The sequence below is a fragment of the Bos indicus x Bos taurus genome, chromosome 21, assembly GCF_003369695.1.
Source record: "Bos indicus x Bos taurus breed Angus x Brahman F1 hybrid chromosome 21, Bos_hybrid_MaternalHap_v2.0, whole genome shotgun sequence".
Classification (NCBI taxonomy): domain Eukaryota; kingdom Metazoa; phylum Chordata; class Mammalia; order Artiodactyla; family Bovidae; genus Bos; species Bos indicus x Bos taurus.
In genome coordinates, this window is record NC_040096.1 from 14,140,950 (window position 1) to 14,155,499 (window position 14,550).

The following is a 14,550-nucleotide window of genomic DNA, read 5'->3' on the forward strand; positions in this document are numbered from 1 at the left end:
TGCCATCTGGAAAAATCTAACACGAATGATGGAAACAAATCTAGGAGAAATACATGGGGGGAAAAGATCCTGGAAATAAAATGACAAAGAAGCGAAAGCCTCAAAAGAAATAATGGCATTTCTTCTCAGAAACAAAGCTGAGGAGATCTCCAAGAAACGTAGGATTGACAAAGAAGAAGTGGAAAACATTTTTAAGATAATATCAGGGACCACTCCCAGAGTCCAATGTCCGAAAACCAGGATAAAACTAAGAACTGAGAAGGAAATTACCACAGAGTAAGTCAGGAGTATTTCTCTGACCTGTAGGGCATGGCTGTCAGCCACTAAGTATCCAGTAGAAGGAACCAGTAAGCCACATGTCCACATAACTACATAACAACAAAAATCCAACAAACTCCCATCACTTCGTGATAATCTCCATAGCCATATACCTAAAATCTGCTTTTCAGTATTATATTTAAAGTTTTAAAAAGGACACAAGATAAACTGGAAGATACCTGTAATGACTGTAACAGACAAAAGATTAGTATCATGAACAAGATTCCTATAGAAAAGGTAAGGACTACCTGTAATCACTTTTAAAAATCCAGACGCATATCAGAATTATCTTGAAGTTTTTTGAGAAATACAAATGCTCAGGTATTGGGGGGGGGAAGGTATGGATATAAAAGTTATCTAGAATAGGCAAAAGATATGAACAGGCAATTCACTGGAAACACAAATACCTGATAAATATGAAAATAAATGTTCAACACCACCACTAGCCAATTTTTTCATACCTCTTAGATTGGCAAAAATTAAGAAGGCAGACGGAGAAGGCAATGGCACCCCACTCCAGTACTCTTGCCTGGAAAATCCCATGGACGGAGGAGCCTGGTAGGCTGTAGTCCATCAGGTCGCTAAGAGTCAGACACGACTGAGCGACTTCACTTTCACTTTTCACTTTCATGCATTGGAGAAGGAAATGGCAACCCACTCCAGTGTTCTTGCCTGGAGAATCCCAGGGAAGGGGGAGCCTAGTGGGCTGCCGTCTATGGGGTCGCACAGAGTCGGACACCACTGAAGTGACTTAGCAGCAGCAGTAAGAAGTCAGAAATTACCAAGTGTTTCCAAGACTGGGAAGCACCTAGAACTCACATTCATCACTAGAAAGAGAGCAAATCTTTACAATTGCCTTGAAGATGAATTCTGCAACATCTAATAAAGCAGAAGTGTGGACCCAAACAAACACCCGGCTTTTCTGCACAAGCTACACACTAGAGAAGTTATTACACACACGTTTGATGATATATTTACAATGTCACTGTAGCCTATTTGTAGTGGTGAACGTTTGGAAAACCCCAATGTCCATCAATAGGATAAAGAATGAATTGTGGAAATCATAAAACAGAATAACAGGAAACACTGAAATCAGAGACACAATTAACAACATGAATAAATCTCAAAACTGTGCATGCTGAAGCAAGCTACAAGATATACAGTGTGGCGTTTATCAGTAGGTTCCAGACCTGGGAAGCAGCAGTCATGCTGCTTATGGACAGTTGGGAGGATGCGCAGTGTAATGGGGAGAACCCAGACTCTTGGGTCAAATCGTGTGGGTAAGATCTTAGCTCTACATCTTAACTCTGTGAAAAAGGACAAGTTACTTAACTCTCCTCACATTATTTTTTAAGGGGTAAAACAGAGATAATACTTACCTCACAGGTTGTCATGGAGAAAATACACAAAAAGCACACTAACAATACCTGGCTGATTATGTGAACTATTACTGTCTTTAAAGAGATTAAGTAGTAAAACTCTGAAGTCACACATGAGAACCACGACACATGAGAACTACATCGAACTAGAATTGTGGTCACTGCTGGGGAGGAAACAAAGCAGAGCCAGGAGCTTCAACTTTAGAGTCTGAGCCTTAAAAAATTCAGACCTGACAAAACTTTGTGGTACCTCTATCAATGCCTATTATATTTCTGAAAATTGTCTGCATTTTTAAAAGATATCATAATATAAAAACAAGAGTAAATGAGCTGGAATATATAAATGCGATTTCCTTTTTTTTTTTTTTTTTTTTTAAATTCAGGTGCAGTTGATTGATGCTTCCTTCATGACTCAGTGGTAAAGAATCTGCCTTCCAGTGAAGGAAACGCAGGTTCGATCTCTGGGTCAGGAAGATCCCCTGGAGAAGCAAATGGCAACCGCTCTAATATTCTTGCCTGGGAAATCCCATGGACAGAGGAACCTGGAGGGCTACCGTCCACGGGGTGGCAAAGAGTCGGGGATGACTTCAGCGGCTGAACAAGAGCAACAAACAGCTGATTTACAATGTTGGGTAAAAGCCACTTTTAAAATAGTATGGTACCACAGAAGCATTAGCTAATGATATTCTCCTATAAATACTGGGTCAAGGAAGAACCAGAAACAGATCAGAGAGGCGGTTGTGTAATTAATTTATTCATTTACTCACTTACTGAGATACTTCTATCATCTACACCTACTTTAGAAGACATAGTACTTTCCCTCAGAGAGCTCACAGGAAGAAGAGTAAAGAGATTTAAGAAAAATGAGATAAGCGTGATGAGAAAAAAAAAATACACATATGCATATAGGTTTTTGGGAACATAGACACACACAAAAAAGGGTAAAACGAGAGAAGACTCTTACAGGACGAGGTCAAAATTCTATCCACTGCTGCCGCAGAGGAGGAATATTCTGAGAGTTGGAAGACCACTTTTTCTTCAAAACTAAATGAACATACACTGGAATCAAGTGAACAGTGATATAGGCAAGTTTGGGAGAGGAAGCGACCTCAAGAGAGGAGGAGAAAGGGGACGAGTGCAGCACAGTAAGGCACGCGCCCACAGCTCTGATGAGGGGCACGCCCCTGAGGACGCGCTGGCCTGTCACCATCCTGTGCAAGGCCTGGTCCATGACTCTCCCCTCAGCGTCCCTGTCTCTTAGGAGGCGGCGCGCCGCGGCTTGCACCACACCCCAGGCCGTGGCTCAGCTCCTCGCCCACAACACAGGAGCATGTGAAACAGGCCATGCTCACCACTGCTCCGGCTCACACGGCCGGACCCCAGCCTCGTCTCACGCCATGCTGCTTACTAGACCTACTAGACCGACTAGCTGGGCCGCAGGAACTGGGAGAGGCAAGCACGGCAGCTGCAGACCCCGCCCCCTCGATTCCAGAACTTACTATGCTGAACGTCTCCTGGTCCAGATCATCCTCCTCATCCTCTCCAATGGGGACGGGTTCGCTTCCTGCTGTGATATGGACAGGGCCCTGAGAGCGCTTGGATTTACTTGAAGATTTGGCATCACCACCTTTAGGCTTTTCAGAAAAGAGTTACAAGGAGTCATTGTCATTTGTGTGCTCCTGTCCTGCATTCGGACTTCTTCGCTGCGTCACATCACTGTAAGTGGGTATACTAGACGGCCTCAGTTTCAAGATATCATGAAGCCAAACACATTCAATTAACAGTTTAATCATATATCATTCCCATTCCTGTCTCTAAACAGAATTTTAGCTTCATCAGTGCTATTTTGGCTTCTATCGCCTAATCGATGAAATGTACAAAAATGTCATCAAGAGGTTAAGACTGTAAACTGAAGAGCTCCAACAGAGGAGCAAGAAGCAACTTTATTAACAGCTTAAGAATGAACATATGCTTCAATCTAAATAACTAAGATAGTTTAAGTGACTGAATTTATATGAATGCAGGTGGATGAAGCTCATTTATCCATGAAAGGGTGCAGAATGATGGAGATACAGATACAAATAAAAACTAACTGTAGGTATGAACATTTAAAAACATAAAACAATACTATGCTTTGCTTATGATTACATAACATGTAGGAAAAGTATAAAAGCATGGGTAAGGTGGTTTCATATCAATGTCAGAGCAGTGTTACAGAGGACAGTAATGAAACTGGGAGAAGGAACAGAGGGGAGCTCCAACTAAGGGGCGTTTGGTAATGGGTGTGTGGAGCACCAAACACAGCAGCCGGAAAAAAACCACTTGAAGTAAACAAGAAAAATGTCAGCAGCTGCAATATCTGTTGCTGGTACCAATATCGGGTACACGGTTGCTGGTTAAATCGTTCTCTGTCCATCTATTTTTTAAATATTTCATTTTAAAGGTATCTTTCTGCAGAAGCACAAATGCAAAGAAAGATATGTGTCACAACAGAGTTTATAATTAGAAATTTGAAAGCAATGTCCATATAGGAAACTTAAATTACTTCCAAAAAGTTACAATCAAACAAAATCTTCCTTATCTACTAAAAATGGCTTTAACTTTTATTTATTTGCTTGGAAAACTATTTGTGATATATTGCTATGTGGGAAGAAAAGGCAATCCAAATAGCCTGGCCTAATTTTTCTACAAATTTGTTTCCTAAACAAATTTTTATATTTGTTCTTATATGCATATAATAAAAAAAATTTCATATGTCCTCATCAAGAAATCTGTTAGACTTATAAGTGGTGGTAGAATTCAGTTATTTGCATGTTTTAACAATGATTATAAAGATTAACTGAAAAATAACTTCATCAGAAGTCAGCAAGATTCAACACTGAACCAGAATTCTAGGTTTGGAATGAACTTCATAAAACCGAAATATGAAGATTACACAATAACAAGGCTTTTAACCCATTTCTACTCTTGATAGAATCTGGTTCGAACTCTAAACCTTTCATGTATTCAGATTCATCTGTAGATGGTGGTTTTCTACCATGAGTCTGAGAACATGTATCACGTAACTTCCTGATCTCATTCTAACACCCTCTCTGAAATGTGTAATAAAAGAGCAAGGCTTCTACATTGAAGAATACCGCCACGCACACACTGCCCCCTCTCTGCAGGGAGAACTGCAGCCATCCTGACGGGAAGCCCCATCCTTCCTCCTGGGATATAGTCATGAAATGACGATTCTTTCAGGGCCCTCAAACCCCGTTTTATTTCTAAGTCCTAGAAGGGAATCCCAAAGGCTGTGGGCATCTCAGGAAGCAGAACAACACTGGTACCTTCTCTTTCTTGTCTTTCGACCTCTTCCTTTCCTTGTCCCCCTCCTTGTCTTTCCTAGAACTCATTTGTTTTTCCTTGTTCTCCTTGTTCTCCTTCTTCTTCTGTTTCTTTTTCGTTGGACTCTTTTCTAAGCCATCATCCTAGAAAACAAATGGGGCTGTGAGCTTTTGCCACAAACTTTTTATTCCCTCGTTTACTTTCTAGGAAAAAAAAAACTAGAAAGCACTGCCCTCAATGGTTCATCACTGCGCCCACAGAAGCGTGTTCTCAAGCACAGCCTTAAAGCCGTCTGCTTCAACTGAAGCCTATAGAGGCAGATGCTCTTCACTACATAGGCATCATTATTCCCGTGGAAAAAACCGAAGACCAAAGAGCTTATTGCTAGGTAGTAACTGGTAAGGTTGCTACAATTTGAATTTATGTATGCTTGACTCAAATCCACGCTAGTTCATATACCCACTTCTGAGCCTCCTGGAACTAACCTCAAAGTGCAACAAAATAAAATTCCATAGTTTTCAGTCCCTGATTCAACAGGCTGAATGCTACCACGTTACTTTTCACTTTCCTTAGACCAGAGGTTACAAACGGACAGATCTGGGCCAAATCTGAACCACAAGGAGTTTTTATTGGCCCAACAATGAACTGCATCATAGGTGCCCCTATGCATGAGGCATGTGCTCCCTGATTAACCAGTCTCCACCACTCCTTATCATCCCAACAGTGAGGCTGAGCATCAGCTGCCATTTATCACTAAATTTCGTGGTTCCCTTTATTTGCTTTCATTATTTCAATCACTGATTTTACATGAACAACTATATTCCTCTCTCACATGTTAAGCAAAGATATACGTATTTCTATTTCCATTTTACCTACTCTGGTATGTAAACCAAACACACTTCAAATGGTTTTACACCAGCTGGCACAATAAATGTAACTTAGAAAATCATCTCAACTGAAACGCAGCCTCACACCTTTACTTCTCCCTCTTCTGATGGATTGTCTGAGTGTCGAGGAGATGAAAACTCAATTCCATGCTCGTCCTTCAGCCTCGGTGCTTTGTTTTCCTTTTTCACTCGAGGCTTCCGCTTCTTTAATTTGGCCTGGAAACCAGAAGAAAATGATGATAAAACTACAAATCAAGTCCCTCAAAAGTATGACCACATAACATTACAATTCTTTGAATAGTAGCAGCCACATAATTCAAAAGAGGAAACTCAAAAGAAAATTCATGGTAGTGCAATCAATTTTATCTGAAGGAGGAAAAAATAAATCATTCTGTGCCTCACAAAAATGTCCATATTCGTGAACCCACTGACTCCATTTTTTGGAATTCAATCTCAAGACAAAATTCAAAAGAAGGAAAATCACCTTATGCACAAATACGAAGAAAGATAATATGCAAAAGATAGTAACAGGAACATAAAAAAATGGAGAAGCATGCTATATCTAAAAATAAGGAAAATGTGTTTATCCACTCAGATATAGTATTATCCAAAAGTAAAAACCATGGTCTCATCTCTCTCTCCAGAACCTAACTTACAGAATATCCTCAACATATTATGTGAAGAGTGACATTACTTACATAATGGGACTTTGTTAAGGACAAAGTATGGGATTGGGATTTTTTGTTTTCTGAAATTTGCTTTGTTTATAATGCAGGGAAATTAACACAAATGGCATAGCTCTGGGAGCACTTAAGGAGTGTGTACACACAAAGGCTACTGGTACTGGCTGTAACCTGAACTATCTCCTAACTGTGATTTGCATCTTTCCAGGCTTGAAGAGAAATGACAAGTTGAGGAAATAAAAGGTAAGGGAGGAGTCCATTAGTAACTCAGCTGAAATCTTTCACTGAGCAGGTAAGGTCACTCACTGCAACTGAAGTCCACTGTCTGAATTAACTGTGTATCCTAATTACCCATTTTATCCCTGGGACCTGTGACTACACGTAGCCAGTGTTAGCTGGACAGGCAAATGCAGTGATGTTCAGACAGTAACAAGATCTATATTCCAAAATCAAGGAAACGGCATAAAGCAATAGCAGAAGTCTATCTAGACCAGTGGCACTGGGAGAGATGAGAACTATTTTGAGGCAGTATTCTAGAAGAATGGGTTTATGCCAAGGTGTTTAGGTGTTCAATTACTACACGAACATTCCTACCATTACCAACCAAACCATTACCACTGAACTCCCAGTAGCAACAGCTGACAAGGAGAGGATAGCATTCTGTGCTGCACCCGGAAGGGGCATCTCTTGCCCACCTAACCCTGCAGGGCAGGAGCCTCAGGCCCCGGGGGACGCCAGGCTGGCAGCTGCACTCACCTCTTCCCCGCCCGTCACAGCGCCCTCCTTCTCCAGACTCTTCCTGAGCAGCTTCAGCAAGTAGTCTGCTCGGGTCTGCAGCTGCTTCCCCTGGGGCTTTTTATCTGTCTCCACGGGCAGAATCTTCAACAGGAAAGGAAGAGAAGCACCCGGCATGGCCCACAGCCCGGTTAGTGGATCAGGATGAACAGAGATGACAAACAGCTGAACGATCCTTTCCCTCCCCAACCACCCAGAACACAGATAAAGCCTCAGATCCTATCTCATGTCCATGGCTCCCAGTCACTGAACATCCCTTATGAGCCGTTCTCATTTTACAAAATGGGATGGAGAAATCCAGCTCTCCCACTGGCTCCTACCTGTGCTGTTAACAGGGTAGAACAACTCAGGTAGGAGGGGCTTGTTGGCTTCGTCTGCTAGAGCATCCCAGCCGTCGTGGATTTCCTCCTTCCAGGAGCAGGGAATCCCTGGAGCTAGGTTAAAGCTTCGTTTTAGATTGAAAATGCTTCTTAGAGCATTGCCGGAGAGCACTGAGCTACGCCAGGACGCAGCTGGGCCTCCTGGCCAGGCTGGATGTGGTCTCAGTGCTTATGGCAGGGTGCTGGCACCCTCTGAGAACACCGCACCTGGGATGAGCACTGAGGGACGTGCCGGGAAAAGCCCTGCCGGGAGCCCAACATGGAGCGCATCCTACGAAAATTTGAGCCAGTCAGCTTTCCCTGCTTACAGCTCTGAGCACGGCCTCACTACTAGGCAGCCTGATGTGCAACGGATAGGGTGGGAGGCTTAATTTTGTGGGAGAAGTACAGCCCGTGTTTAACTCCATTACAAAAAATACCAAGGCATGGCTCATTCTTTCTCCAGGTGGAGAACTGACCCAATATCGTTTTAAAGAAAGTGCCAACAACTCAGGCTGAGGAGTGCTTTTATTATTAATAATCCAACCCTGGTATTTGTTGCAATGAGATCTAACCTACGATAAATATCAGAATTTTAAGATTTCTCCTATATATATCCCCAAAATTTCACCTGGCTATTATCTTCAGCTCTGAAATAGTGCCACAGTCCACTAAAGACAGTAATGTTTTCAAGGATAGAAACCCCAGGAATTTACTGTTGTACTAATCTTTAATTTGATCCCCCACCCCTCAGAAAACAGTTAAAAGTAAGTCATTGATAAAAAGATATACAACAAATCTTCTAGAAATCTCCAGCACCACAGATAATCACTTACTTTGTCAGTTAACTTAAGCTCTGGGTCCGTTTTAATTAGCTCCCAGTTTCCATAGCCATGTTCATAAATTCCCAGCAATAGACGAGAGTCGTCCTCTACTCCCCATTCAACATCAAAATGTGCAGCCTTGACACGACAGGATAAGCAATATCTGAAAAGTTTTCCAAAGCAGGAAGACGTGAGAGGAGAGGCCTTTCTGATTTGGAAATAAACACAAATGAACATAGACAAAGCATTCTAGTACATCAAAAAGACAATGAAAATACTACTCTGTAACTTCAAATCTGTTTTCTAATGGCACAACCACCCGTGCGTGGGTACATGTTATACTCACTTTTTTTTTTCTTCAGGGTCTACAGGGATAGATTTATGCAGCATCTCAAACTCTTCTTCATGTTGGATAATAGATTTCACATTAACCTGAACCCCAGATATCTTGATAGTTGGGCCTCTCTTTTTCCCTGGTCCTTTCCCTAAAGAACATCAATTGCATATTTGTTACATGAGAATTCACTGTTCAGAAGTGTACACAGAAGAAGTATATAGAATTCTCACTATACGTGAGAATTCATAGAAAACGCAGGTGAACTTATTCCCTCAGTGTATATCTCTGGTTTACTGTTAATCCAAAGATACAATCAATAAGGCAAAAAGTTTTCTCAATTAATGTTTGTAAAATAATCTCTAAACAGTTCGGTTTTTTAAGATTTAGAATGTTTCAGTCCAGCAGTGTTTATAATTGTATTTTAATCTTCCTCTTTCTTTTATACTTTGGCTCTAAAACTAATGAAAGAAGATTTTCAAGGAGGGATATAAACACTTAAGATTTTTCTTTTGTTTTTCTAACCCATCGATAAATTTTTTTAAGATGAACTTCTTTACTATAAAAGCCTGAGATCAAGTTAATACCTAACACATTTGAAAGGATGAACAAAATATGTCATGGAAAGGTTATCCCTAGCTCCAGTTTCAAATTAAAGTAATCCTAGAGGCAAAAACAAAGCAGGTCAACTCTAACCACAGACTTTCTGGCCAAAGTCGAAATCCGTGAGATAATGGCACTTGTCTGTGGGAGAAAAGACAGCCCCGGGGACAGGGATGAAGGCAAGGTTCTCCATGCGTTCCTTATTTGACAGTTCTGACTCTGGGCCATGCAAATGGTTTACATAATTAAAACACACACAGTTTCATAAAAACAAGAAAAGCAGTCCCTAGAAACTGAAATGTAAACAAAAGATACTGAACTACATATTATAAGTTGGTGGCATAACCACACAGGGAAAAGAACAATTTCAAACAATTTTAAAACACAGTACTTCGTACATTGCTAAAGCATGGATTTTAAGGACAAAAAGAAATGCAAAAGAATCAGACTTTGCATTGAGAAGTCTTATTGTTAACAGTAACACTGGGGGGATTCCTTGGCAGTCTAATGGTTAGGGCTCCAGGCTTTCACTGCCACAGCCCAGGTTCAATCCAGGGAACTAAGACCAAGCAAGCTGAGAGACAGCCAAAACAAACAAACAAAAATCCAAACCAAAAAAAAAAAAACCCAGTAAAATTGGATATTAATATTTGGAAACACGTGTGAGACAAATACATGATTATGCTAACATTTCTAGGAACAAAAATTTCTTGGCTTGAGAAAAGAGGTATCAATAATCTTACACTAGAATTGGAAATTGGATTCAGGACTACAGTAAGTGCCAGTGTACAGAAAATACAGGTCTATGGAAGGGGCTTTCCTGGTGGCATATGCTAAAGAATTCGTCTGCCAATGCAGGAAACCTGGACTCAGGAATACACTCAATGCCAGTTTATAGAAAATACAGGTATATGGAAATAAGTTAAGTAATGCCCAGAGGAAGCAATCCATCAGATTCAGATTGTGAATAAGCAGAGAAAAGAGGTATGTGGGCGAGGGGGCACCTGTCACAAGGAAATATTCCCAAATATGCTGTGAGATGGACAAAGCAAGGTACAACAGTATGCATGTTACATCACCAACTGTGTTAAAATAGTATCTATTCCTTTTTTGAACATATATATATATTTTACATTTCTAGAAAGAGACAAGAAACAGGGATAGTTGGTTTTCATTTTTGAGCCGTATGAGTGTAATACTTATTCAAACCAATTACAAGGAAAAAAGAAAAGCACTGTAATGCTAAGGTTTACTTTTGAATGTATTCTGGGTGCTATAAAAGCACAAATTTGGATCATTGTCCATACCACTCAAGTTTTTCTTTCTTTCATGGGGAAAAAAAAACAAAAACCACACCTAAAAAATGTTTTTGACTATATTCAAGGTATTTTAAAATTCTATTACTTTCAGTAATAGTATAAAGAAGAAAATTTCGGAGCACAAATAATGCTCTACTTGGTGAAATAGCTAACACTGCAAGGCAAACATGATGACAAGCACTTCACATGTATGAAATTATTCAAGTGGCCATCCAAGCCCACTGACTCAGGGCTACTACTCCATTCTGCACCAGATCCTTGAAAGGCTATCACTTGTCTCAGATCTTGCAGCTGAGAACCATCAGGACCAAGATTCCAGGTACACTGGCTGCCTCCCACGTGTGAACCCTTAATCACAGCTGACAGAGCCTCCTGTGAGTAACCTCAGTGAAGGGAGACAAGAATGGAGGCAACTGCACAGATACACCACAGGCCAGGGAACTGGAATGGTCACACCTTCATCTCTTTGAGGGTCAACTCTAAGGGCGTCCTTTAACAACAAGGACCTCAGCTCTCTCCTGACACCTCCTGCTTGTAGAGGACAGGCAAAAGTGCTTTTGGTGTATAAGAGAAAACATGCTACAGGTCAAATTCAATTACAACAAATTCTAGTGCCAAAAAAGACTCACGCTCACAGAGAGTTTTATAATATTCAGCTACTGCTTTGTCTATTTGGATTAATCCTCTAAATCCTTCACCACAACAAAACAACACCTGTATGTGCATCCGAGATAATTCCTTCTGGTGCTCTGTAATGTGCTCTCTTGCAACCACGATACAATCGTGCCCAGTCAGGCTTTACCTCCTCAGATCTTTACATCATCCAAGCCAACGTGAACTTTCTACAGTAACATTAAAAGAAATCATTCCACTTGTTCAGTGCTCTGCACCCTGGGCAAATCAACTTCGTTTGGGAGTAAATCTTTGGGATCTAACAACTGAGCTCACATAAGTAAAGGCAGGTGAGAATACACACTTTCAAAAAGGAGGGCAGCACAGGATACAAGTGTGAAGAAAGAGTGAGGAGAAGAGACCCCTGAGCAGCAGAGATCCCGATCCAGGTCTGTGAGCATCACTGAGGCAGACTTGCTGACTTACCCTCGCTGGCATTTTCTTTCAGCTGCTCTTCATATTCCTGCATTGCTGACACACAGCTGTTGTGAATCAGTTCCCCCAAGCGCTTCAGATCCGCCACAGACTTATCTACCAGCTCAGCATCACGTGCGATGCACTCCAGCCTGAGGAGAGACACATACCGGGACAGCCCTCAAGGCCTGTGCCCAAGTGAGCTACCGCTTGGTTTTGCTAAGCTTGTTCCTGCAAAGACACTTTTCTCTTCATTCCTCATCTGACTGTTCAAGGCTCCAACAAGAACCCTCCAGCAGTGACTATGACTAACTTACTCACTTTCCATCATAAAGAATTTGACTTGGAAGAGTCCACAAAAACAGACTAATTCAGAAAACAGGGGAAAGGGCTCGGCTTTCTTTATTAACTAAATGGGCCGTCGGGTGACGTGCCCAGAAGCTATCAGCACTAGTTTGCCTCTTTGTGCTCACTTTCCTTTCTCCAGCCTACTTCCATTCACTGCAATGTTCCTAGAAGCAAAGTGCAGTTACATCTGCAAAATGTTTTGTTGATCTCCAAGTCATCTGGAGCATGTCATGTCTAAAAAATCAGACTGTCAATAGGTGCCAGACCTTAAAAATGGAAAACAGAACCAAAAAAAGAAACTGCTACATAACAGAAGGGAAAAAGAGGTGGATAAGAAACTATTGTGTTACTAAGCTTACCGTTCAAGAGGGAGACCAAACTTCTTATACGCCTTGATGAACCTAGGAAAATGATTAATAAATCACATTTAAAAAGCAGGCTTCGGCTATGCTGGTGCAAACACATCCTGTGACGAAATATAAGCCATAAAAATGGTCAAAAACATATAAATGGTCAAAAAGAGATTTTGCCCAATCCTTGCAACTGCCACTAAACGAGTAAATATTGAATGCCTTTGAAAATGGCCAACTTAAAATGAGTGCTAAAAAGCTTTTCAAACCAAAGATCAACTTTATTCTCAGTGACTGGTCATGAAACTGCTTAGGGATGTAATTGAGTATGGTGGCTTAACTCTGCTGCTAAGTCGTTTCAGTCGTGTCTGACTCTGTGTGACCCCATAGACAGCAGCCCAGCAGGCTCCCCCGTCCCTGGGATTCTCCAGGCAAGAACACTGGAGTGTTCTTCTCCAAGGAAATGGCTTAACTCTAGTACTATCAGTTTTAGAAGGTACAAGTTAATAGGTAATAGGTAATAAATGATTTAGTAACCACAACTCTTATGATAAAATCCCATACAGTTTTACTGGTCTATTCAGTCCACTGCTGTTACTTCCAATTCCATACTACAGTATTTTCCATTATGTTCTGGTCAATAATACAACTAGAAGAGTTTTAGGACTGCCTCAAGTACTTTTTGTAATGAGGCAAAGTAAAATATATGATTTTAAACTTTTTAGGCAAAACTATTTTGGAAACTCTGACTCCTTCTGCCAAACGGTGTCTCCAACCTAAAACCTAATCATCCTTCCACAAGCCTCTAGCCTAAACTATGCTAAATGCCAATATATGTGTAATCTGTTCCCCTCCCTAGAGCCAACCACTAGCACTTTCACTAAAAACCAAGATTCACAATATATGAAGGTCATCACTATAAAATGCCAAATTATCTGGTTAGCTAACAGTGAAAGAAGAGATACCATGGAGAAAAAAATGAAGAGAGAAGGCATAGCGATTCTTAAAAGTGGTGATGAACGTGACAACAGCTAAGAAACAACATTAAAGGAGCAGCATGGGTACAAGGATTAGGAAAGTGCTGTGTGTGAAAGCCATCTGAGGGCTATTCCCCAACTCCACATTTCTCTTTCTTGACATATACTCACATATTTCACATCTGAAATATGTCCTTTGAGCCTACTTCAAAATAATAGTGAGACAGAGAAGCATTCTAGGAATGATGCAGTAATAAGAACCCCTGAAAATCTGCTCCTTCACAAAAGCAACAAGAACACTGGCAAAAACTGTCCAAGTCAACTTTGTTGGAATGCTGGAAATTAATCAAAGGCTTGCAGCTAACTTATAAGCATATATTCAAGAAAATAGCTGAATCTCAGTATGAATGGTGAGCTCTCTGCCATTTTGACTTGCTCTATTTCCCGTGCCCTCTCCCCAGCACCAAGACTGCCTTGAAAACCCCTTTTCTAGCTACAGCAGCCGGCAAACAGCAACACAGCAGCCATTACAGGGAGCAGAATGGGCCTGGAGCTCCACAGAAGCTTCTTCCCCAGAGCACAGTGCTATCTGGCCTGACCGATGGCACCCTGAGAAACTCCATTCTCAGGCTTGTCTTCATTTGACTTGGGTCTTTGTGAAGACACTGTCCATAGTTCATCAGTCAAAAATTAATTAGAGACAAAGGTTTAACACCATGGCTGCCTGAAGCAGCATTATAAGCTGGGGATGAATAAGCTGATCAAGAACTGCTATGGAAAAACTGGGGTGTTCACAGGTGAGAAGATGTTCACAGGCGTCTTTGAAAAGCTCAGACATATTCCCAGGAATCTAGAAGGCTGCACATGTGTAGGGCTGTGTGCAGGCACAGCGAAGACACGAGAAGCCGTTCATCTCTCACCTCTGACCAGTCCTCAGGCTCCACACAAACACGAGCTGAAG

The 14,550-nt window shown here is 41.3% G+C and overlaps 1 protein-coding gene across 5 annotated transcripts in view; it reads right to left on the reverse strand.

The window, feature by feature from the left end:
* CHD2 (chromodomain helicase DNA binding protein 2) overlaps window positions 1-14,550 on the reverse strand; it is a 113,654-nt gene that overhangs the window by 22,559 nt on the left and 76,545 nt on the right. For all 5 annotated transcript variants that reach the window (XM_027522053.1, XM_027522055.1, XM_027522052.1 and 2 more), the window contains 8 exons: window positions 12,622-12,663; window positions 11,927-12,066; window positions 8,919-9,057; window positions 8,585-8,735; window positions 7,351-7,473; window positions 5,999-6,127; window positions 5,027-5,167; window positions 3,197-3,331 (listed from right to left, as the gene is read on the reverse strand). In XM_027522053.1, coding sequence (XP_027377854.1) covers window positions 3,197-3,331; window positions 5,027-5,167; window positions 5,999-6,127; window positions 7,351-7,473; window positions 8,585-8,735; window positions 8,919-9,057; window positions 11,927-12,066; window positions 12,622-12,663 — 1,000 coding nt within the window. The remainder of the gene's footprint in view (window positions 1-3,196; window positions 3,332-5,026; window positions 5,168-5,998; window positions 6,128-7,350; window positions 7,474-8,584; window positions 8,736-8,918; window positions 9,058-11,926; window positions 12,067-12,621; window positions 12,664-14,550) is intronic.